At 63.7% G+C, this 24,713-nt stretch overlaps 1 protein-coding gene across 1 annotated transcript; it reads right to left on the bottom strand.

The window, feature by feature from the left end:
* Window positions 1–634: 634 nt before the first annotated feature.
* CARMIL2 (capping protein regulator and myosin 1 linker 2) lies at window positions 635–24,433 on the bottom strand. Its single transcript, XM_075160889.1, has 40 exons — window positions 24,267–24,433; window positions 22,867–22,958; window positions 22,685–22,735; window positions 22,266–22,325; window positions 20,850–20,971; window positions 20,485–20,582; window positions 19,831–19,901; window positions 19,168–19,241; window positions 18,325–18,400; window positions 18,159–18,247; window positions 17,743–17,837; window positions 17,494–17,580; window positions 17,141–17,250; window positions 16,671–16,748; window positions 16,221–16,297; window positions 16,019–16,123; window positions 15,700–15,769; window positions 15,428–15,509; window positions 13,802–13,898; window positions 13,455–13,512; window positions 12,738–12,910; window positions 11,952–12,020; window positions 11,211–11,304; window positions 11,036–11,131; window positions 10,452–10,580; window positions 9,364–9,477; window positions 9,059–9,234; window positions 8,493–8,580; window positions 7,938–8,054; window positions 7,361–7,427; window positions 5,951–6,228; window positions 4,030–4,133; window positions 3,187–3,592; window positions 2,784–2,903; window positions 2,407–2,443; window positions 2,157–2,225; window positions 1,555–1,869; window positions 1,265–1,372; window positions 915–1,013; window positions 635–811 (listed from the first exon to the last, which is right to left on the bottom strand). The coding sequence occupies exons 1-40, from the start codon at window positions 24,304–24,306 to the stop codon at window positions 636–638; spliced, it is 4,467 nt and encodes a 1,488-aa protein (XP_075016990.1). The 5' UTR covers window positions 24,307–24,433; the 3' UTR covers window position 635.
* Between the last annotated feature and the right edge of the window lie 280 nt (window positions 24,434–24,713).

Raw genomic sequence — 24,713 nt, 5'->3', positions numbered from 1 at the left:
AAAAAAAGAAAAAATAAGCATCTTGCTGCTTTATCGTAAACATCCGTGTAAGGAACGCATTTGGTCCGGAGCGGAGGTGAACACAGGAGAAAGCCGCTTGGGTGTTGGGGTCACGCCGGTGCCGTCGGGATTGCTGCGGGGATGGCGAGGCAGGCGCGGCTGGAGCTCGGCTGCAGAGCTGCGTGCTGAAATGCCGTGGGTGGTGGTCCCGCTGCTGGAAACCTGCGTCTTGCGGGGGTGAGGAGCTGGAGTGGCGAAAGGGCCCTGGTAACGCTTGCTAAAAATGGCTGGCTGCCAGCACCGCCGCTGCCTGCGCTGCTGCTGCCTAAAATCACCAGCTCCCGCCCGCGGCGGCCATGCGGGGAAGGCAACACCGCTCGGCGCATCCCGAGGGCTCCGGCATGGTCCCTGGGCATCCCTGCCCTCCCGGGCGATGCTGGTGGCCCGGCCGTCCCCGTAGCGAAAGGGTGGGCGATGCCATCGTTAGCCGGCCCCGTGGCCACGTCCACGCCAGCCCGGTACGGAGCAGACCTGCACCCCGGCTCTGCTCTCCGCACCCCAGCTGCCAATCACCCCGGCACCGCGCGCTTGCTTGCAGGGTTTTATTGGGAACAGTGCAGCGGCATGCAGGGGCTTCACTGTCCCAGGGCCGGCTCCCCCCGGCCCGGCACCGGGCGTCTTTGGTCTACGGCTGCTGAGTCTTGTGCATTCGCAACAGTTTGTGCCAGGGCTTGCGGCCGCTCGCCTTCGGTGCCCGCTCCAGCCTGCGGCTCCTCCAGCCCGGCGCGGGGCCAGTCCTGCGGCGTGGCACCTAAAGAGGTGACGGGTGCTGGGGTGAGCGCGGGGGGGGGGACTCTCCGTACCCCAACACCCGCTTTTGTAGGGGTGCGAGGGAGGGGAGCGTCGCGTCTCACCTGCAGCATCCGAGGAGGGTCCGGGCTCCGGGAGGGAGTCGTGCTTGGTCCTCCGTTTGAACACGGGCGACCGCCGCAGGCGCAGGGGGACGGTGCCCGCTGCGGGAAACACAACCCAGCCCCACGTTACGGTTGCCCCCTTTCTGCCTGCGAGCCCGGGCAGCCCGGCCGCTGCCGGAGCCGATCCCAATGCCAAGTCCCCCGCCCAGGATCTTCCCAGTGCGGCGATGCCATCGTCTATCACCCCGGCACCGCGGTGGCCACCCACCAGCTGCCACCGTGTCACTGCCTGCCTCCTCCGGCGTGGGGTGCAAGGGGAGTTCGGGGTCCCACTCCAGCCCCCCACTTACTTCCCAGCTCCGCTGGGCACTCGGGCTCCCTGAGCTGCTCCTCGTGGACGGACACAGCTCGGCGGCCGGTCCCCCGTGGTGCTGCCAGCCGCGGCGTCAGCCGGTTGTCTGGAAAAGCAGCGGGGAAGCGCTGTCGGGGGGGGAGCCTGCAGCACCCCGACCTCCTGGCAGCCCCCCATCAGCACCCAGCGCTGGGTGCTTGGGTCCCTGCTGCCCACCATTCCCAAGGGGCTCCGGGAACACGCCAGCAGTGGGATGGGGGACCCCCTCGGCAGCTCGCGCATCCCTACCGTCGGTGTCGGGCGGCGCGGGTAGGGTGGGCAGGGGGCTGCCGGCACCCGCCTCCCCGCCGTGGCTGACCCTCCGCGGCAGAGCCGCCGGCGCGCTCCTCCCCGGCCGCGGCAGGCTGCTGCTCCAGCCCTCCCGGCCCCCGGGCTCCGGCAGCCCGCTGGGCTCGGCCAGGAGGAAGGAACGCCAGGGCTGGTCGGAGCCGGTGCCCTGCGGCTCGGCCGGCAGTTGCCTCCCCAGGGCTTTCCAGGTTGGCCGGGGCTCGGCCGGGCCAGCGCTGGGCTCCATTGCGGTGGCCGGGCTGCGGAAGGGTGCGTCTGCGGGGAAGGCAGGGCAGAGCTGTGGGTGCCCGGCAGTGACAGCCCCCAGGTGCTGGGAACCAGCCTGCAGCCACCCCAGGGACCCGGGGGCAAGGGGCTGGGTTTCCATCTGCCATTGCCAGGGTTGGGGACCCATGGGTGTAAGGCACCCTCCCAAGGGTGGGACCCTGCCCAGGTGCCCACCAGCGCCTGTTGGCTCCCAGCGCTGCTTGGTGCTAGCGGAGGGGACAGAACCCTCTGCCGTGGGGACCAGTGTGACCCCCCAGCACCCACTGGTGACCCACCTGTGGACACGGAGTGTGTGCGTGCCTTCAGGGAGGGGGGGGAGTCCGCAGAGCTGTCCATGATGTCCCCTGCAAGCACAAGCCACCAGCCAGCATCAGCGCACCGGGGACTGTCCCATGCCACCAGCACCCAGCGAGGGGGGGGATGCGGTGGGACCCGCAGCTGGGGGCCCGAGGGGGGCCAGCCCGTGCCCACCCCCTGGGTGCCCAGCCAGGTGGGGGTCAGGGTGGGGAGGACGCAGCCCCTCACCGTCGGAGCCGGCTTTCTTGATCTCGCTGTCTTTGCTCTGGAAGGGGAAAGAAACCTGGTGTGGGGGGGGGTCAGGGTGGCAGTGCCCGCGGTGACGATGGGTGGCAGAGGGCAGGGTGCTGCAGGGCTCTGGGGTGGGTGCAGGGGATGGGTGCGTGCCAGGGAAGGAGGGACAGAGAGACGGACACCGTGCAGCACGTAGGAGCCCACAGATCGGTCCCCTTGCAGGGGACGGGTGACAGGACAGAGGCCGCAGGCAGTGGCAGCACAGAGCTGTGCGCTGCCGGTCCCGGCTGGGGGACCCCCATCCCCTGGACCACCACCTCCCCCTGCCCTTTGGGTGCAGGATCCATCCCGAAAGCGGAGCCGCTCCCCACCTGCTGCTTCTTGCCCTCAGCGGCCGGGCCCTTGGTGACGCCGATGCGGTGGAGCATGACCTGCACGCGCTGCTCGAAGGAGCCAGGCAACTCCCCCTCGCTCTTCTCCAGGTGCCTCTTCTGCGGGACAGACACAGCCCTGCCATGGGCACCCAGCGCAGCACCCACAGCACCCCCCTGCCTGCAGGGCACCCAGGTCCCCAACCCCAGCCGTGCCCCCAGGAGATGGAGGCATGGCCACAACCCAGCGGGGATGTCCCCAGCCATCGCTTTGGTGTCCCCACATCCCCCTGCGGTGCCCGGCTAGCCCCACCACCAGCACCTTTGGGTGGGAGCAGCACCCACCGGCCGAGCCGAACAGCAGGGTCAGCGGCGGCGGCTCGGTGACAGTGACAGCGCTTACCTTGTCATGCCTGACCCCCAGCGCGTCCTCGTCCTCCCCGGACAGCAATATGAGCGACTGGGATTTGCCCTCCCGTGAGTACTTGGGCCGGATCCTGCGGGCAGAGTCAGGGGTCTGGCAGTGCTCGGGCTCTGCCCGGGGCTCGGCAGCGAGCCCCCCCTCCTCCGATTTACTCAGCGGCTTGCTCGCCTCGCCCGCCTTGCTGGGGGCCCGTAAAATGTCACTGAGCATCGAGCGCCTGCTCCTGGGGACGGCGGGGCCACCCTCGGGCTCCTTCTCACACCTCGAGCCCCGGCTGGATTTGGGTTTCTTGAAGGCAAAAAAAATTCCGATTTTCTTCTTGAGGGTGCGGGAGCTGGAGGGGGCCAGAGGGGCTGATCCCGGGCAGGTCTCCGGAGGCGTGGGGCTGGGGAGAGATGAAACATTGGGAAAGGTGAGCTCTGGGCTGCCGAGGAGCTAGGGATCATTTTTTCCACCCCCCCCCACCCCAAAGGGATGGATCCAGACCCCAGACACCCCACCTGAGATGATGCTGTCCCAGCAAGGGCAGCTCTTCCCAGCGTAGGACCCTATGGGTGCTGCCCCATTGCCTCCCCGCTACGGGACAGCCCCCACAGCCCTTCCCCAGGCTCGTGGGAGCGGGGTGCTGGCCGCATCCTGCACCCCATAACCGCATCCCAGCCCTCTCCCACCAGCCTCGCCCTTGGCGATGCCCCGGGGAGATGCACAAGGTGGGTGCCGTAAGAAGGGATGTTTTCCCCAGCATCCCTCTGGCACTGGGACCAACAGCGTTTGCAGGGTAGGTGAAATCCTAGGGGACCCCGGGCACCCCCCTGGGCTTACGGCAGCTCCTCCGGGATGAGCCTCTTGGCAAAGAAGTCCTCCAGCCCCTCGTCCACGCGGGTGATGCTCCTGTCCTCGCTGTTCTCGCAGGCCACGGGCTGCACCTGCGAGCAAGCGTGGCCGTCAGCCCGGCGCGGGGCACAGATACCCTCGCGCACAAACACGTGCCAGCCGCGCCTGTGCACCTACAAGTGGGTGCCTGTGCGGGATGGGTGCTGGCACCCTCTGTCTCGCTGTGCATCCAGCACAAAAACCAGACCGTGGTGTTATCAGCTGCATCCCAGCACCGATCCTGCCGCATCCCTGGGGCATCGGGAGCTCCAGCCCGCCCTGGGCTCCTGCCAGCTCCTCACCCTGCCTCTGCGGGCAGGGCAGCTCGGCTGCCAGCCCCCTGCACCCCGCTGGGTGCCACCTCTGGGGTGCTGGTGGCTCCCCAGCACGGTGGCTGGGGTATGGCACCTGTACACGCTCAGGTACCTGTGCATTACACACAGGTAAAGTGGCCCTGGGCCTCCTTGGTGACACACGATGACAAATCCTAAAGTCCTCCTAGAGCTGGGCCAGGTCTCTGACCCCGCTGTCCCATGGGCGAAGCCTTTGGCGGGGATGCTCCAAGGAAGGGACACCCACGCTGCTGGTGGGTGACAGAGCGGGTGACCTGCGTGGACCCACATCTGCATCCTTCAGGCCGATGCTCATCCTCAAGTCCAACCTTGGAGTGCCACCACAGCCTGCATGAAGGCCACCCACGCCATCCCAATGGCAAAGCGATCCACGCCACGGCCAAGCCTTCCTCCACAGCACCTTCCTCGCCCCGGCACACGGCACCGCATCGGTGGCTTCCTATCGATGAGAGGGAGGCGCTTCCTCATCGGTGACATTTCAATCCATAACGACTTTTCATTACGGCTGGATTGATGCCGCTCAGGAGCCGTTCCAGCCATCCAAGATCTGCTCTCCCTGTCACATCACATCCATCAAAGCCCGTCCTCGCTCAAGGCTTGGCCAACCCTGGGTGCCGAGCGTGCCCATCCCGCTGCGGAGAGATGTGCCAAGGTGACGGCCCCCAGGCCCTGCCTGATCCCTGCCAGGCTCCGGCATCTGCCCTGCCTGCGGGAAACAGCTCCTGCCTCTCCTCCAGCCCCGCGGCAGCGCTGGTCCCACCGCGGTCCAAGGGCGAGCATCACCGCGACTGTGCGAGCCGGAGCTTTCCGGCAGGTGGAAGGATCCAGCTGCATCACGGTGGCGTGGGGACGAGGTGATGCCGGCAGGATCCAGCCCGGGGGACAGCGATGGAGCCGGACTCTCCGCCGACTGCACCCCAAAAGTTACTTTTCCTTTGGGAAGGGAGCTGCGAAGGCAGGATCCCCAGGCGCTCGCCCTTTCAGTGGGGGGGAGGCGAAACCCACCCCACCGCGGGCAGCAGAACCCCACCAGCATCACCGGGAGCCGCGGCGGCCACCGGCGCTTCGGGGCCGATGGCTTTTGGATGGCGGGCGGGGGGGGGGGGAGCAAATTGGGCGCAGGAGGGGAGAGGCAGCCGGAGCCATTGCCAAACGCGCCGGCCCTCTGCGCCCAAACTCTGCGGGGTTTTTTCATTCCCCCCTGCCTCTCCGCCGGCTCCCACCGCTCGGCATCTCCCAGCAGGCAGCAGGAAAAGGGATGGATGATTTCCCTACCCCCCCCCCCCCCCCAACCCCCCTACCCATCCTTTCGGGCTGCCCCCCTCCTCCGAGGGGGCTCCGGCAGCGGCTGAAATACGGGATAATAAACCAGCCGCCGCTCCGCGCATCTCGTTTTCCTGCCTTGCGACAAATACCGACTGCGATAATTCACCCAATAGAGAAAAAAAGGAAAAAAAAAAAAAAAAAACCCAAATCCACCCCTCCTCCCTTGCCAACCGCCGTCCCCCCCCCCTTACATTCGGTTTGCTGGGCGGTTGCTTGTGCCGGCGGTTGGGCCGGGGCCTGGCTTTGGTGCAATGCTCCAGCTTCTCGCCGGCGGTCGGCAGGTCCATAAGGGATCCGGCGGTGGCGGCGGTGGCAGGCTGCGTGGACGGGAGCGAGCCGCTCGCAGGCTCAGCATCCTTTGTGGAGGCAGGGCGTGCCGGCGGCGCGGCGGGGCTGAGTGACGGCGGCGCCCGGTGAGCTCGGAGCCCGCTGGCGTCCCTACCCGCCGCCGGCTCCAGCTCCGAGACACCTACGAGGGGCGAGAGGGCCGCGGTTGGCAACCGGCCTCGCCAGGCCTCCCCATCGTCGCCACCGTCACCTTCGCCCACGCGGGGAGGGTCAGCGGGGCGCTGGCTGCGCCGTGCCGTGCCACGCCGCGGGGAGGGGAGCGCGGCCGTGCCCGCCGAGAGCTTGCGCGGCAACCCCCGGGGCAGCGGCTTTGCGGCGTAGCCGGAGTGTGCCACGGTGCCCGGAGGTTTGCGTGCGTGGGGGGGGTGCGGGGGGGACGCTCCGAGCCGACCCCCAGCGCCAGCAGCGGCTGGGCGGCACAAGCTCTGCCGGCGCAGGCCCAGCGCGCAGCACCCACAAAGGCACCCCGATTTTGCTCTGCAGCCCCCCTCGTTACCCGCTGGGTGGGGGTGAGGATGCTGCCCGGCTCAGGGACCATGAGGGTGCTGTTGGGCGTGGGGACGTCAGGGGTCCCGTGGGGACATCAGGGGTCCCTTGGGGACACCTGGGTGCCAGGCGCTGGGGTTCGGTGCGAGCTCTGCTTCAGCCAAAGCCAAACACGCCCCACAGCCAAAACCCCGACAAGCAGAAGTCGCCCATCAGGGGGTCCTGGCCCCCGCCCCCCCTGCCAGGATCCTGCCCCCCACCCCGGGCACGCAGGGCTCCGTGGGGCAATACCAGCGGCGGCGAAGCCCGGGGCAGCTCAGCAGCAGGAGCACCCGCGGGCAATGTCCGCTGCCCTGTGCCAGGTCCCTGGGGTACTGGGTGGGTTGGTGATGCCCATGCCGGGGGTGGGCCCTGGGATGGTGGGAGGAGATGTCGCGGCACCCGGAGTCATGGACAAACCTCCCACCCCTGCCTGGCTACATGGGGAGGGAGCTCAGGGCATTTATCCTGCCACCCGTGGGGGCTGGGCCAGCCAGCCCCCCCAAAACCAGCACAAGAGCAAGCTCAAGGTGGGCTTTGCCTGCAGACCCGCGGCACCGGGAGAGGCTCTCCAAAGGACTCGAATTCCTGCCGGCATCATCATGGATGGCTCTGCCCAGCAGCCCCCCAGATCGCTGCTGCGAGCCCCCCGCCCCTGCCATGCCCTGGCGAAGGCGGCACGGCACACGCCGAGCCGTGGCAGAGGGAAAGCCGCGCGGTGGCCTTACTTCTCATGGTTGGCGTGGGCCGAATGCTCCTGAAATGCTTGTTTTTCCTCCGCAGGGCCATCTTGTACTGCGGGGAGAGAGGGACGGTGGTGGCATCGGCGTTGACAAGCTGGCCGTGGCGAGCGGCATCCCCCGGCAGCCGGAGCCAGCCAGGCTTCGCCCAGGTGATGGTTGCAACCCCTCCATCACACCCAGACCCCCAGGGCTGCACCCCCTCATCTTGATCCGACACCGAAACCACCCACGATGCCGGATCGGATGCTTTCCTGGCCGGGACCCCGCGCAGTGCTGGACCCCAGGTCCCAAAGCAACGGCCAGCCGGAGGGGCTGCGTGTAGCCAGGACCATCCCGGGCCACCGCGAGGGCAGGTTCCCAGTGCAGGCAGGCAGGCAGCATGGCCGGGCAGGCTAACGGTCCCATTTCCCAGCACTAATTGCCTTAGCGTTGCCCTCGGGGGGTGCCGGGGGTGCGTGCGCTCGGAGAGGCTGCGGCATTAAGCCCGGCATCATCCGGTAAGGCGGATAAAAAGGCGGTTATAGCGCGGGCATCACGCGGCAGCAGCGGGGTCGGACCCTACCTCCTCCGCGGCGAGGTCCGGAGGATTCCTGCCCCTCGCCGGCGCGGTGGCATCGTCCTCAGCCGGCTCCGGCAGCAGCGCCGGGAGGTCGAGCCCCTGCTTGGGGAGGCTCTCTGCCTAAAACCATTAGGAAGCTCTTGAAGTCTCCCGGGGGCTGAAGCGCGCCCGGCCGCCCTGCCTGCTCCGTGCTGCTCCGCTCCCTACCCGGGATTTGCGAGCGGATTTAGGCCTGATTAGCCGGCTGCCGGCCCTGGCACAGCTGCCCCGCGCCTGCCCCGGTGCACGAGCGGCCGGTGCCCGGCTTCACCCCGGCACCCCCCACCACGCGGCAGCTCCTGGAATTCACTGAGGATGTTAATGCTGCTGTGACCGCGCTGGGAGAGGATTACCTGGGAGGAAAACCAGTCTAGGTGGGAATTGTCTTGCTTCCCAGAGAGCAAATCCGTGGTCATAGCGTTGGCTGGTGCCCGGGTGATGCCAGGGTACCCAGACCCCCATCCCGCATCCCAGCCCCGTATCCCCATTCCACAGGGGTTGGCATCCCCTGGCACTCACCAGTTTGCACTGGGCGACAGTCAGGTCTCCCAGCACGGCATCCACGATGCAGTCGGCCACGGCGGCTGTGACGGACAGCTTGATTTCACTGGGAGCGGGGAGAGGGGTGTCAGGGCCAGCACCCACAGCTCCTGCAAGCTATGGGGCCAGCCCCCACAGGCAGAGCCTTGCTGGGGAGATGGATGCTCGGCCGTGGCACCCAGAGGGGCACCCAGACGTGCCCTGGGCTCCGTCTCGCTGGGTGCGTGCTGCCGGAGCAGAAACGAGAGCGGGCGCTGGCTGGGATAGAGGATGCTAAGCGCATCCCCCCCCCCAACGATGCTCGGGGCTCCCCTCTGCCAACCACGGGGATGTGCCTGCAGGAACATCACCCCATGGGACTTCCCACTCCCTAGGGACACATCCGAACTGGATCTGAATGGGAAGCAAAGCCACAGCTAGGAAAACGCAGCAGCAGGACCCAGCACACTACCACCATGTGGGGAGGGGACCCCCCAAAATCCCCATCTGGCCCCGTGGGTGAGATCCAGTTGCCGAGCGAGAAGGAAGAAGGGCACGTCACCCACTTCAGCTTGCTGAAGACATCGGTGATCATCTGGTCCAGGACGGCGCTGAGGTTGAGGTGATCCTGGAGGTAGATCCGCTCCGACATGGCGTTGACCAGCTGGTCCCTGACCCCGCTCCTCTGCACCACGGCCGGGCAGAGGCTGTGCGCCGTGTCCAGCGCTGCCTGCATGATGGCCTGAAGTTTGGGGAGGAAAGGGGAGTTTTCGGTGTCTTTTCTATCAGGATTCATGTGGTTTCCAGGAGACACCTCGGGGCCGAGGCTGACGAGCATCCCGTGCTGCCGGCAGCTCCCACGAGTGCCCACCTGGATCTCGCGGCCGCAGGTCTGCGACGCTTCCTCCGTGAGACACTCCAGTTTGTGCTGCAGCTTCCCGTTCTGGTACGGGGTGTTTCCCGCTTCGTACAAGAGGGGCAGGATCTGCCATGGGAAGAGAGACGGCGTGGATCATCCCGTGGCACCTCACCCTTGCTTTCCATCCTTCCGTGCACAGCCTGCGTTTGTGGCTGCCCCGTGGAAGAGCATCGCCTGCATCAGCTGGGGAGACCCAGCAACCTTCTGGGTTGGGCACCCTGGCCCCTCGCGGTCCCCCCAACTGGACTCTCAACCGCTCCCCACCACCCACTGACCCTCCTTCCCCCCTGTGCCCAGCCACGCTGCTGCCCACATCAGGGGAGATCCTTTCCCACCCCTTTCACCACCTTTCCACCATCAGCACTGTCCTCTTAAATCCTATCTCCACCGGATTAAGTACCCAGGGGGGTGCCAAGAGAGTTGGGAAAAAGGAAAAGGAGGTGGTTTGAAGAGAAGTAGAGGAGGAGGAGGAAAAAGGTGCGATGGGGAGAGAAAAGTGGGACCAGGAGGATCAAACCAGGGCTGACAGCACCAGGAGCTGCCCAGCCCACGTGGTGGCCTTCATCATGGGCTGATGGAGCATCCTCATCGCTGGGCTGCGTCCAGCCGGGGTGGGATGAGGGTGGCCCAAGAAGGGACACCCCGGGGATGCGGGGAGTGTTTCTCACCAGCGTGGACATCCGTGAGTTGCAGGGTGTGCCCAAAGCTGGAGCACCCACCTCCCCCAAGAAGGGGTGCATGAGTAGGGGGTGCCCTTGCTGAGGAGGGGGTGTGCTGGTAACCCCCCGTTCCCGGGGGCTGTGAAGACACCTGTGTGCGTGTGTGTAGGGGGGGTTAAGAACATTTTGGGACTTGTTCTAGAAGGGGATTCAGGAATTCACAGCTGTTCTTTAACATTTTGCAAGACATGCATCTGTTGCTTTGACGATTCTGGTGTTTCCCGACCGCCAGTTAATTATGTCATTAACTAATCAATAACCCGCTTCGATCCTGAATCGAAGCCGGGCGAGTTGAGGGGTTTCCCCGCACAGTGGACTCACGCTGACGGAGAGGTTGGCGTTCCTGATGGCCTCCTCCGCGCAGAGGATGTCCGCTTCCGCCTCCCTGCCCGGGCAGGCGCTGAGGATGTCGACATGCTTCTGCACGCTCAGGCAGATCTCGTTCACCATCTGGAGCGCAGAGAGGCTGCATCACGCACCGACGCCGGAGCAGCACTGCCAGTTCCCCTCCTTGCCGTGACTTTCCCAGAGAAGGATGCGCTGGTGCTGCCCGATGGGGCAAGCAGGGGCACAGAGGGGTTACAGCCCCAAGAGCATCCCTGCCTAATATCTGGGGATGCCACATAGCGGGGATTTGCTCACGAGCGTGCACAGGGAGCCGGGAACACGCTGCGTAGCAGCGAGATATCCCAGCGTTGCATATTCATGAAATGCATGGATGGAACCAAGAGGGTTCCTTGGAGATATCCTTTCTGCCTGGCCCCACTCTCACCCCTCCGGACTGCTCTGCCCTCCACTCAGGAACAGTGAAAAGGGGTTTGTGCTGCTCGCAAGAGCTCACACGAGTAGCCAGGGTTGTCTGGGGCAGGAGAGGGCAGCCCCGTGCAGCAATTTGGCCGGCAAACCTGTTCGGAAGAGGTGGTGAGGATGCCCTGCTGCAGGCGGAAGGTCTGCGCGGGCAGCGTGTGCCGCAGCTGGTTCCTCGTCAGGCAGGACTGGAGCTGCAGCAGGCAAGAGGCCATGAGCAGCCGGCGTCGGTGGCACCCGGCCCCGCGCCCCCCAGCCCGCGTCCCCCCCCACCTTGTGCACCGCCTCCTCCGTTTTCTCGGGGTTGCTGCGGTACGCCTGCGCCACGTCGCTCATCGGCAAGGGCATCGACTTGAGGGTGTAATTCCTGCGAGGCAGCGCGGGGGTGAGCGGGTGCTGCCGGACCCTTCGTCAGCCTCGCAGGGCTCATCCCCGCCGTGCATTTCCCCACAGACATAACATCGGCCCAGAGCCCACCCAACGGCAGCCCGGACATTGCCCCAAGGTCCAGCCCTGGAGATGGGGACAGCCAAACTCTGGCCGTCAGCAAACCCTGATGGGGCAGCAGCGACCACCTGCCCAGGCTCTCCATCCACCCCTTTTTCTTCAGACCTCCAGAGAACCTGCACGGCCAAACACCAGAGCTGACGGCGTGCTCGGCAGGTGGACAACTTCTACCCATCTTTCATGGGTAGGGAGAAGAGGAGCATCACATCTCCACCCCCACCAGATGACACAGGGCTGGGTGACACAGGGCTGTGCTGGGTTGGGATGCAGAGCCCAGGGGAGACCCTGAGGTCTGTAACGAAGGTGCCATCACCGAATGGGTGGCAGGTTGCTTTGCTGGCTGCAAGGCCCCAGCTGTGGACCAACTCCCTTGGGACCTGTATGCAACTGTGTGATGCACTTGCTGCTTAAGGGGACAAGAGGCCCCGGGGATGGTGCCATCCTGGTGCCAGAGGGTCTTTTGCATGGTGGTAGTGAGCCAGGAGGACCAAGCTGCTCCTTCCTTACCTCTCCAAAGCTTGAGCCACCTCCAGGAGCCCTTGGGCGGTTGTGTTGTTCCTGTCCCAAACCACGGTCCTGCAAAGAAAAGGACGCGAGTGAGCCCTGCTCGCACCCACGCAGTCCCGAGGTAGGTGCCCACTCCCTGGGTGCCAGGAGGAGTCAGCCCAAGACTGACCCCGTGCACCAGAGAGCCTAGAAATGGGGTTAAAAATCGGAATCTCAATATTCAAAACCTAAACTTGGACTTTACAAGGGGCTGTAAAGTACGTGGGTGCGTGGAGGGAGTGAAGGGCAGGGAGGACACGGTCAGGCACCATCCTGCTGGCAGGGGCAGACGTCCCCCCGAGGAACAGCCCTGGCTGGGAGACCCTTCCCTGTCCCCTGCAGACAGCCCTGCCTTGCCTTTGCAGGCACAATGAGGTCAAAAAATGGCATTTTAGGAAGTGATGCCAGAGCGTGGGGTGAGGGCAGTGACTGCAAGGGTCCGGCTGCAGCATCCCGGGCTGTGCAGGAGCCTGGCAAAGAGCTGGCAAGTGCCGGGGCAGGGATTGAGCTGCTCTCTTGCCCTTCACGTGTCCCCTGCCAGCACTGCCAGATGACTGCCATGAGAGCGAGATACGGTCACGGCATCTGACCGGGCACCAGGAATGGTCCAGGGCCACATCCGTGGTCACCAGGAGCCATGATAAACCTCCTCTGATGGCATCAGCATCACAACTAGGACCACCGTATCAGGGTCACCCGGTGCAAGGTGGGAAGGGCACCCACAGGGCGACGTGGACCTGCTGCTACCTGAGCTTGGTGTTGATCTGCAGGGCCTTGGCTAGCATCTTGGCCCCTGTGTCCCCCATGGCGTTGCCGCTGATGTCCAGAGCGATGAGGCTGGTGTTACTGCCCAGGGCACTCAGCAGGACGTTGGTTCCCAGCTTGAGGCGCGATTCGGCCACGGACAGGGACTGGAGAGGCTAGAAAGGGGACAAGGAGGGGGAGAGGTGGCCAGGACACACGTTGGGATGTGTGTCACCCTTGCAGACATAGCCTCCATCCCTGTCCAGCAGCCGCTGGGCTGGCAGCTACTGCAGGCACCTGGTGCTGGTTTTGGAGAGCCCCAGTCACGCTGAACCCCAAGAAACAGGAGGGCAACGGGTGCTTAGGCAACACCCTGGATTTAGCTCAGATGCCTGGCAGGCAGCGAGGAGGAAAGAAGTTTTTTTTGGAAAGCTGGGCTGCAGCCAGGTTCCACCAAGCATCTCCTCCGTGCCTTTAGCCAGGCACAGGCTCCCGCTTTCCCAGATGAACGGGAACAGCTCTCGCTTCTCTGTCTGAGCATCTGCTTCAGACGGAGGGGAATAAGAGCAGAAGGATTTGAATGGCAGTGGGAGGGAGGGAGGTTTGCTCCCAGCCTCTGCTGGGAAGGGTCTGGATGGCACCTCGGGACGGAGGCTGCAGGGTGGTGGTGGAGGGTGACCGAGAGCACGGGTGGGACAGTTGGGGGCAAACCGGACTTACGCAGTCGTCCTCCTGGGTGAGCTGGACGATGCGGTGCAGGACGTCCAACAGCCCTTCCCTGCGGGAGAGGTGGGGGGGTTACACACGCGTGCCCCAGGGCCACAGGGGAAGCTGGCAGAGCTCCTCCTTCCCACTCTTGCTGTGACCCATCCCATGGGGACCGTGCCAGGAGCAGGTGATGGTCCCCCCACAGCCCCAGGCTCCCCGTTGGGTTGGAGCAGGCAGGATGGGCAGGCAATCCCTGGCATTCCCAACCAGCCCACGGGCTTTGGACAGGGGGAGAGAGTCGAGGTGGGTGCATGGTGCCAGGATGGCTCCTGGCCCGGGTGCTGCAGCTTTGCACTTACTTGGATTTGATGTTGAAGTTTTTCCCCAGAGAGACGTGCCTAATGGACTTGCTTCTGCCGATGGAGAGCACCAGCGTTACCATGTTGGGGTCGAAGCCTGCGAGAGATGGGAGACACCCACCGGGATGCTTCAAGCGGTCCACAGAGGTGGCACCAAGGTGGTCCCTCACAGGAGACCTGCAGAGCCACCAAGCTGCCACCGTGGGATGGTGGAGAGATGCCCAAGGCAACCCCTGAGCATCTTCCTCCTCTTCATGGCTCCCCCAAGGAGACCAAAGACCTGTGCAGAGCTGGGGTCCCTGAGGAGTGACCCCAGGGAAGGAGCACCCGCTCTGGGGACTCCTGCTGTTTGGGGTGTCAAGGCTGGGCTGAGCCACGGGGAGCACTTATGGAGCTAGAGATGGTGCTTGCTTAGTGCTGTCCCGCAGGGATGTGCCCTCCATCACCCACCCACCACCCTGGACAACATGGGAGGAGTTCTCACAGCTGCCTGCACTCCCATCCTCACGGCTGCAGCATCCCCAGGGAAATTTGGGAAGCAAAGGTGACATCCTTCCCACAGGGCAGGGATCTGCTCGCCCCGCTGCTCTGCCCGCCAAGGGTAAGAGACACCAAGACCCACCTAGGGACTGGTCCTCCTGCGCGGAGCTGGGAAAGCCAAAAATAGAAACATATTTTGGCAAAGGTTGGCCGAAGATTTTGGGTAAGAGAGCAAGCTTTTGGAGCATTGGTGGCCTGAAGAGGTTTTTGAAGGACTCCAAACCACGTCAGCTTTCCAGAGCCATCTGGCTGTCGAGGAGCTGCATGGTCTGCTATGAGATCTTAGCAAGGCTGCTTTAAGGTGTGGGGCCTTTTAGGTGAAATTAAGAGCTGGCAGAGGTGATAATTAGGATTGCTCGCCCATGGCAGGACAAGGTCAGCAGCAGAGGCTGCAAACTCCTGCAGAAAGGTGGGAAGAGCTTCAGCCCAGGGAGACCTTTTCAGTGCTTCAAACCCCGAGCTGGCAACGCAAGACCGCCTGGGATTCAGTGAGCTGAAGAGGCTTGTACCACGAAAATTGCGAAACGAGGATTTTTGGCAAGTCCTGAGGCAGGAGGGGATGAAGAAGTCACCCCACACCCTGTGCTGGAGATGCTCTCTCTGAATGAGGGCCACCACCGCTGCCCACCATGGGATGCAACGCTGGAAGGTGATGGAAGGAGGCCTGGCAGGCTGGGCAGGACATCAGCAGAGGGAGAAGAGCACATATGAGGACTGCCTGCTTTGGGGAAGGCAGAGGGGTTGTTGGTTTTGGGGGTAAAAAGCCATAAAAGCCTGATGAGGTGGTAATTTCTCAGGCGGGAATCCACTGCTTGCCATTGGGTGCCTTCATCCCCATGAGACATAGCCAGCAGTGCTGCAGTTTCTGCTGCTGAAGGACCTTTACAGGTGACAAGTGCAATTTAATGTTGCATTAGCCAGCGTGCTCAAGAGGCAGGGAAGTGCAGCAGACCCTACCCATCTCCCTGGGGACTCCTACAAGCTCACGAGGTGCTGGGGCTGAGCTGGCCTCTGCAAAACAGCCCATGGTGGCTGGACCCCCAGATGGAGGGAGATCTTCTCCCAGGCAGGGAAAAAGCAACCTACCGTTGTCAGACAAGTCCAGGTCGCTGATGGAGCTGGCGTCGGGGATGAGATCCTGGATGACTTGGGCCCCCGCTGATCTCAGCTTGGAAGAAAGAGCAAGGCGTCAGTACGAGGGAGGCACCGAGCCCTGCGGACGAGATCCTGACATCGGGAAGGTCACCCCAGCCCCACGGCGGACAGAGCACGGACCTTCCCGCACAGGCAGCCAGCCCCCTCGTCTGCCGCAATGGGACCCAATGGACTGATGGCACCCATGGGTGCTGGCACCTCACCTCGCAGCTGCTAAGATCCAGGCGCAGGTCACTGATGTGACTGTTGTCTGCCAGCCCTTGCAGCAACGCCCTAGAAAAGTCACCAAAGCCACCCATCGGTGCGAGCAACGGGGGCACCGGCACCCGCCATGAGGCACCTCCCAATGAGGCAGTGGGAGCAGGGTGCTGGAGAAGACATCCTTCCCAGAGCTCTGCCTCTCACAGCCCCATCCATCCTCCCCATCAGCCCTCTCAACATGCAAAGCCCTGAGCGAGGTCCCCCCTGGACCATGCTCACCCCAAATCCATTCTCCTCGGTGGACTCACAGCCCCACCTCACCTTACAGCATCTGCTGGCAGCTTGGTACCCGCCAGGGAGACGTGCCTGAGGGCACAGGCTTGGCTGAAAAACTCCTTGATGTCAGGGGAGATGGTTTTCACCCTCCTGAAAAGGACAGGCACAACGTGGCATCATCTGCCACCCGGCACCGGCCACCCGTGCTGGGTACCGCACTCCCCTCCCCGCCGTCCCGGGGGCTTACCTGTGGGAGTAGATGTTTTTGGAGAGATCCAGATGGACGAGGCTGGTGCGGCATCCGTGGACCAGGGCTCCAAAGAGCTGCCGGGGTGGGGATGCGAGCCGTGTCGAGGAGGACCCAGCCGGTGCTGCGGCCCCTCGCACAGCCCGGGGATGGACGGGGGGATGGTATGGGATGAGCTGTAGGAGGTGCTAAGGGGGTCTGCCCCGAGCTGGGGCTCCCTTCTTCCTCCTGCTGAACCCTGAGTCTCCCCAACCCACCCCCACGGCAGCGGGCACAGAGTGGGGCATCGCTGGGCTGGCTGCCCGCTGCCCCACGCACGCCCTGTCTCCACAACCCCATGGCAGCCGGGATGGCACCCGGGGGTGCACCCCCAGCAGCGTGGCAGGGTTTCAGAGGGGGGTGGGCTGAGGGCAGGGGCTCACTGCCGGGACCCCCTGCGTGGGTACTCACAGCATCCAAAGGGCAGTCGGTGCCGGCCAGGCTGAGGTAGGAGAGCGAGTGGCACTGGCGGAGGAGGCTCTGCAGGTTCTGCGGGCAGAGAGGGCTCAGCGGCTTTGTCCAGGACCCTGACCCCCCCCCACCCAGCACCCTGCAGCCCAGAAATCCCAGCTCCACCGTGCCTCCTCCCTCCTGCTGAGCACAGGGATGAATCCTGCACAGAGGGACCCAGCCCCATGCCGCTTGCTCCCGGGATGCCTCCTTGCTCCAGGTGGCATCTCCCACCCTGCCACGAGGAGATGCGTGGGGATGTCCCCAGTGCATCCCCCAACTGTCCCTGGGTAGGGAGGTGTCACAGCCGTGATTTGCCCGTCCCTGGGGTGCTGCAAGGCAGGGTGCAGACCCCAGGAGACCGAAGCCATCCAAACCACGCTGGGGACAGAACCCGGGTGGTGTCACCTCATCGCAGCCCGGCCACTCACGCTGATGTCGTCCCCAGCCAGGGTGCCGGGGTTTCCGGAGAGGTCCAAGTGCTGGAGGGAGAATCCGATGGCTTTGTTGTCTGCAAGGGCTTTGCATAACGTGCTCATCCCTGCTTGAGGAGAGGGGGAGAGATGGATGCCCGGGGGTCCCCCACACCAGGGAGAGCCGAGGAGCAGAGGAAGGGGCACTTTCCTACATCTGGAGCAGCAGGACATCGCATCCTCGAAGATGCCCTTTCCAGGGTGTCCCTGCAGCCCCTCCAGCTACCCCTTTGATGCCAACTTGTCCCCAAGCTCCGCCGTGCCCAGACTCCCAATGGCACCCGGGCAGGGAGCGGGATGCCAGGCTATACCTTTGGCAGTGAGCATCGTCCTGGCCAAGCTGAGGCTCTGCAGACCCTTGGGACTCTTCTCCACGTGCCGGCTGAAGGCAACGATCCCTGATGAAAGAGCAGAGAGCCCTGAGCGGCCGTGCCAGCGCAGGCGGGTGTCCGTCCCACCCTGAGCTACAGCCCCGGGGCGGGGGGCAGCTGCCAGTGGGATGCGGAGTTGAACATCAGTTTTCATGGGTGGAAATTCATCCCGGCCCAGAAGTTGGGTACCTCTGTCTTCCAGCTGGTTGCCAGCAAGGTTGATGGTATGCAGGACAGAGTCGGGATGGTTGCTGAGCGCCTGGGCCATCCTCTGCACAAAGTCACTGCGGGGAGAAGGGCCGCCTGTCTCAGCAAGCAACGGCCACCTCCAGGAGACACGGCTGCCAACCCTGTAGCCTTACGGGGACGTGCCACCAGCACCTGCCCGCATAGCGGAGCCAGCTCCATCCGAAAGCAGAGCCTCTGCAAGGGTGGGTGATGCCCACTGGCCTCCAGGCTACTGACAGTGAGCTTTACGCTGTGGAGGGGATGGGGCACAAACACCCCCCTGGCACAGGGGTCCATGGACCCCCTGCTCCATGCATGCGAAGGGAGCCGAGACCCTGCTCATCACCACGCCAGGGCCCTGCAACGCCTTTGCTTACGCTTTCAACCCGCTGTTTTCCAGCACCAGTTCCTCCAGTGTCACCGATTTGCTGAGCATGTAGAGCAACTGCTCCGAAATCTCCTGGTTCTGGCAGGGGAGAAAAAAAGCCTTTCTGGAAACCCAGCCATCTCCGGTGCGCCCAGTGCCGCGGCGCTGGCACTCACCAGCCTGAAGTCCTTGCAGGAGAGCTTGGTGAACCACAGGTTGAAGGACAGGGCGGCGATGCTCAGCGCCACGTCTCTGCCGGGTGACAAGGACGAGGGAGTCAGGGGCCAGGCTGAGCCAAGCCTGGTCCCAAGTGCGTGCCCCAAGAGACCCAACCCTGGGGTGCCCCAACACACCATTCAATGGGGGTCCATCAATTTAAAGCAACCCACAAACACAACTCAGCTTCCCCAGGTTATTCTCTCAGGGAAAATAAAATGAATGAAAATATTTGCATGCTTCTGTCAAACACGCTGTGCTCGTGTGAAGAGCACCACCGGTTTTGCTCGAGTGGAAACAAGCTTCAGCTGAACCCTCACTCCATCTTTCTTGGGATGGAGACGTGGCTGAGCCCCACGGGGGTGACTCTGGGCACAGCCAGAGCTCATGGTTGTGCTATCAGGTTATAACCCCGTAACAGCTATTTGTTTTATATATATATATATAAATATATATATATATAGGGGGAGCAGCGCCGGCTGCTTTGCATAGGGAAACACCTGACAGCCACGAGCTGCCAGAAGCCGCCGTGACGTTCGGTTTTCACCTCCGTAAGCCACTCGCAGGCTTATTTAAGTGTTAAAAATAAACAGGGGAGGCTGCCCGGCCTGTCGCCCCATGGGACGGGGCTCATCGCATTTGGTGCAGGGGAGCATCAGCCTGCGGATGTGGCGTCCTTGGAGCGTGTAAAGCGATAAAAGCTTCTAACACGCGTGGAGGAGCGTGTTGGACCACCCCTGCCGTGGACGGGGAGGATGGGGCATGGCACGAGGCACCGCACGCGGCACAGCCAGGGGACTCACCGGCTCTCCAGGTGGCTGAAGTCCAGCAGGTTGAACTCCCGGCAGTCCTGGCTGTGGTAGATGTTGTCCACGTCCTGTCCGGATAGATGGACACATGGGTCAGGCTCAGCACTTGGTCCTGGGGAGGGCTCTGCTGGAGGGAGCTGAGCCCTCGGGGACCCTCCCCTCGGGAGCCCCTTGCCTAAACCCCGAGTCTAAAACCTCCCCTGGTGCTGTGGCTGGCAGGGCACATGTCCCACATTGGTGGGACGGCTTGGTGGGTCTTGGACCCCTTCTGCAGGGACTGGCCAGAAGAAGGCAACGCACCCGCAGGCTGGTGGGAACGAGGGTGTGGGGAGAGGTGGGTTGGAGTCAGTGTCCCAGAGGAAGAGGGGGACAGCTGGTCCCAGCGGGGTTCTCCTCTAGTAGGGCCACCCAGTAAGGGCCCAGATTTCCAGGGGCTCTCCTTACGTGACAGTCTGGGAAACAACCTGGTCCAAGGCATCTCATCCCTACCTGCTTGATTCCACCCCACCAAGGAGCAGGGGGCACTCAAGCCAGGCAAACCTGCGGTGCCCAGCTCTGGGATGCTCCCAGCCCCAGCAGCCCTGTGAGCATCCTGCTTCCCCGCCTGCCAAGCGGTACGCTGTCGTTGTCCCTTCTCCATGGGACAGACCAGCTTACCCACTGGATCTCCTCACGGAAGGCAAAGCCGTTGTAATCACATAAAGCGGCGTAGGTCTCCGAAAACCCCCCTGCAAAGAGAAGGCAGTCTTGGTGGCAGATCTTTCCACAGGAACATGGAGAAGACCTTTGGGGAGGGCAGAAAGCAGGAGGAGGATGGTGGAGGCTCTCCCTTCCCTCCTCAAAGGGGCCAGAGTGTCCTGCGTGGTCTATTGCCAGCCCAAAAGTGATCACACAACTCCAGGGGCCGCAGATGGCTTTGCTTGATCCATGTAGATACCAGGCAAGGTGCATTGTTATGATGATAATGGAGGTGTCCTACCCCAAACCAGGCTACAGGAAAAGCCCCTGGCTCTGCAACGACACCGAATGAGGTGGGTGGAAGCATCCACGGCTGCACGTCCTCACCAGTGGACACTGAGCATCCTTGCCCCACAACTCTCCTGCTCCTTTCTGAGGAACCACGTCCCCTCAAACCTGCTCCTACCCCGTGGGATGGGATCCCACGAGCAGGGCTCCTTCTGACCTAGGCCACCACGGGTGCCCTGCCAGCAGAGGTGGGGGCTGTCAGCAGAGCTAGTGTTGGTGGTCCCCAGGATGCTCCAAACCCTCCTGATCCATCCTGGGGGAGATGGTGGGGGGGAAAGGCCTTACCGCAGGGCCCGGGGCTGCTCTGCAGCATTTCCTCCAGCGAGTCCGTGATCTGCCGGATCCTCTCGTACAGGTTGGGGGGGGAATTCTTGAGCAGTGTCCTGAGGAAGGACCAGAGGGGTGGTGTGGCAGTGGGCTGGGAGAAGAGCACCCCCACCACTTTATGCTTAGCTACAGCCCCTCTGTGTGAGGGTGACCAGAAATATTCTTCCCAATGCGATGGGGAAGCAGGGTCTGGCCTCCGTCAGTGTGGTTTTCTCCCGTTAAAAGGTGCTAATTGTGAACCCATCCCATATTTGGGGCTTTTCTGAGCAATGAGTTTGCTCTGGTACCTACACAACTACCCCTGAGGAGCAGAAGACCCTTACCCAGGGGATGAGTCTGGAAAGACCTTCTTAAGTGACACGGTGACATGGATGACAACTTGCTCCAAATCATCAAAGGACATGAACCGGAAGGCGTAAGACGCTGCATCCGTTTCTATGACAACCTGCGGGGTCCAAAGGATGGGAGACGCCTGAGCGAGCCTGGCAGCACACAGCGTCCCCAAGCCCCCAGACACAACGGTGACAGCCACCAGCTCCTCGCTGCAAACACCCAGCCGCTGCTTATAAACCCAGCCAGAGCACTGTGAGCGCAGGGAAGGCTGCGAGCACCTGGGATTTAGGATAAAATACATTAAAGATAACGTAATGTGCCAGAATAAAGCATAAACCTCCCCAAAATTCAAGCTCAGCTAATGCAAAAGCAGCCCAAAGCAGCGGGGGTGAGAGGAGCCTTGACTCTGCCTGCAGCAGCCGCAGCTGGAGGACGGAGTTTTCCTCCCTGAATTTATCTAATCGGGTTTTGAGGCTTTTTTAGCTTTCGGTTCCTACCAGAAGAAAAAAAAGAAAAAAAAAAAAAAAAAAAAAATCCCATGGCAACGCGCTCCCTGATTTAATTACACACCGATCGAGGCGTGGGAGCGAGATGACAATTATCTGCTGGCATCGCGTGAGGATGGCGCTTCCGCCGGTGCCCGGGGCTGCGGGAGGCAGCGGGGCCCGGCCCTGCCTGCACTCTGCCTGCATTCTGCCTGCAGAGGAATAACCCTGGGCTTTCCACCCCCAGCACCCCTCACTCTCTGCCCAGCGCCTCTTTATTTCTCTCCTGGAGCTCAGCCACGCAGCTCGCCGAGCAGCAGTTTAGAGGCTGGGGCCATCGTCGCTGATGATGCTTTGACGAGCAACAGAGAAGAGGTTAACGAGGACCGCAGCCCTGTTTCGGGCAACACATCCAAGGCAGGGCACCCCGTTCCTCTCCTCCACGGTTCCCACCCGCCGCATCTGCCCTACACGCACGCCTCTCTCTAAGAGGATTATCGGGGTTTAAGACACCCTCCTGCTAAATTTGGCTTCACCTCGATAAGCCAGCAGCCGTTTGTCACCTTGTCCCTGCCGAGCGGGAGGTGCCACGGCCAGGCACTCTCTGCGGCTGCCGGAGGGGAAGAGATGCAGGCACCCACGCTCGCCCCCAGCACCCCTGGGTGCCCCCCTGCACCTCCAGCCCCGGGGGCGATACCCCCAGTGAGGCCATAAGAGGATTTCTTTAGAGGTGGTGACGGGATAAATACCCTGTGGAGCTCTCAGAGATCATCCTTGGTGACCCTCAATGTGCAACGGGGGGCCAGAACTCCCCCAGACCCTGCGGTGGGCTCGGGGCCAGGGTTTGCCATGGGGGGGAGGTGGGCACAAGGCGGGGTGGGTGCCCGGGCTGGGTTTGCCGTGGGTGTTGGTGCCACTCACCAAGCTGGGCTCTCGCACCGTCATCTCCCTCACCTCCAGGAAGCTGAAGCTGCTGTGAACCTGTGGGTGAGAGGAGCAGGATCAGCCCCGGCGCTGATGGAGAAGAGGGACCCCAGGGTGCCCCCCAGCTCCCACCCTTCCCCATGCCCTGAGCAGTGCCCGGCCGTGCCCCCCAGCCTTCACCAGCCCCCTGACCCCAATCCCCCTCCCCTTCACCCCATTCTCCTCCTCCTCATCCTGCTCCTGCTCCATCCATCCCCTTCACCCCATTCTCCTCCTCCTCATCCTGCTCCTGCTCCATCCAGACCCGGTGGCCCAGGTGACCCGCGGGGCACCCACCCCAGTTGCCCCAAGCGGCTGGGCGATGCCCTCCCGGGAGCCGCGGGGCTCTACCGCGGCGCAGGGTCCCCGGCACTCACCCTCACTGGCAGCATCACCGGCAGCACGTAGGCTCGCCAGGGCGTCAGCACCTAGCCAGGGGGACGTTGGTGTGACAGGGGACCGGGGTGACACGCAAGCCACCCCTGTCCCCCGCTGTAGCCACGAAACGGCTGCCTGGGGAAACTGGGAAAGCAGGAACCAGACCGGACTCTGCACGTACCAAGATATAGTCGTCGTACTTGGATTTCACCTGCAGCTGGATGCTCATCACCAGGAGGACCTTCTTCGTCCCCAGGAAGGCGGTGATGCCCTCTGAAAAGACCAAAGTCCCCATGAAGCGAAGTGGCTGAAGCCACCCCTGGTCCTCTCCCACGTGCCCTGCTGCCCTTGGGGACACCGTCCCCCACGTCCCCGCCTGAATCAACTCCTCTCCATCCACACCCGATGGCCAGACCCTGGTTGCTCTCTCAAGCGAAGCCACGCGCTTCTTCACCAGCTTTGGATCCTGTTTGCTGCTCGGGTGATAAATCCATCTCCTCCTTGGCTTCTGCAGCCCAGGCTGCAGCCTCGCCCGAGCGCAGGGCTTTGGGGTCGCTGGTTGACGCTGCACGTGCTGCCTTGCTCACTGGGAGCTGGCGCTGAGCGACGAGAGAGTCCTGGTTCCTTTTCCTTCCTTCCCAAATTTACCGCTGGGGAGCGGCCCCCAGGCCCTGCCTCCCCACGGTGCAGCCAGAGGTGTATTCTGCTTTTGCATTTTTTCAGCAACTCTGCCAGCCGTGGCGCGCGCGGGTGGTCGTGCGTGCCAACCTCTGCAAACCAGTTGCTCCCACAGCCGCTGTGGACCAGTGCAAGCACCGCTCCCCGCCTGCTGCCTCCTGCCTTGAGCATCGCCTCCCCGATTCGCACCTCTCGCTCAGGGGAGCGGGGCCAGAACCGCCACTGCCCAGCGCCGTGCAAAGCAAACCAGGTTTTCACACCACCACCGCTCGCTCCGGCCCTCGCCCGGGCTGCTGAGAGCCCCGTGAGTCCAGCACCTTGAGCTGCGTGTCCCCAGGGACCCATCCGAGTAGAGCCGGGACCCGGAGCTGCAGCGACGCGGCTCCTTCCCACCCCACTGCAAACCTCGGTGGGGCTGGGGAGGCTGCAGGACCCCAAGACCTCCGTGGCCTTTTGCTTTTTCAATCCAACCAGGGAAGGCTGGGAGCACTGGTGCTTCACGCATCCCTCGCGCTGCTGGGGAGCCGGGGCAGGGCTGCGGGCCGTGCCTCCCTGGGGAGCTGCCAGGGACCCCCTGGGGGACCCCAAGCCCAGGGGAGCGAGCAGCACCAGGCTGCACCCACAAACCGGGCAGCAGGAGCCGTGGAGAACCCCATCCTTGGGCATCCACCCTGTTCGCCGGGGATGCTTTTGGCCCGGGCAGCATCCTCAAGCGTGCCCTTGAGGGCAAGAGCAGCCCTCGCGCCCCAGACCCCGCTAGGACCCCCCCCCGAACCGTGGCTGCTGCCGATGAGGAACCCGACAGCGGCTCTGCCAACCCCGGCGCGGCAAACCAGGGCCGAGCAGGCCCCGTACCAGCGCCCTCCATGTGGCATCGGTGCCCCGGCAGCGCGCGACGCTTACCTTGCAGCTCAGCGGGGATCCCTCCGGGGGACGTGGCCATGGTTGGGACCACGGGATCACCCGCCCGGGGACGCGGGCGTCAGGACAGCATCCTCGGGTGCCGCGGGAAAGGCGCCCTGCTGGGAGGAAGCGCGGAGGTTACCGACCGGCAGCGCTGCCGCCTCGGCACCTCCTCCCCCTCCCAGCGCTCGGTGCCTCTTCCTGCCCCGTCAGGCGAGATTTACCGCCTGAGCAAGAGAAGCGAAATGAAAGCGACGGCGCCCGCGGCCCACCGGCCCCGCCGGGAGGAGAGGGCATCCCTGCCCAGTCCTCCTCCTCCCGCGTGGCTTCACCTGGGCGAGCAGGACACCCCACCAGTGCCTCCCAGCCAGTAGCAGTAGCATCTCCCCATGGCTCCAACCTTCAAGGGTTGAGGGTCCATGACCTCTTCCTGCCCTGCAGCCCCCC

Source organism: Calonectris borealis, chromosome 12 (genome assembly GCF_964195595.1).
Source record: "Calonectris borealis chromosome 12, bCalBor7.hap1.2, whole genome shotgun sequence".
Taxonomy (NCBI): domain Eukaryota; kingdom Metazoa; phylum Chordata; class Aves; order Procellariiformes; family Procellariidae; genus Calonectris; species Calonectris borealis.
The sequence above is the reverse complement of the archived record's forward strand: the minus strand, read 5'-3'. Positions and strand labels throughout refer to the sequence as shown.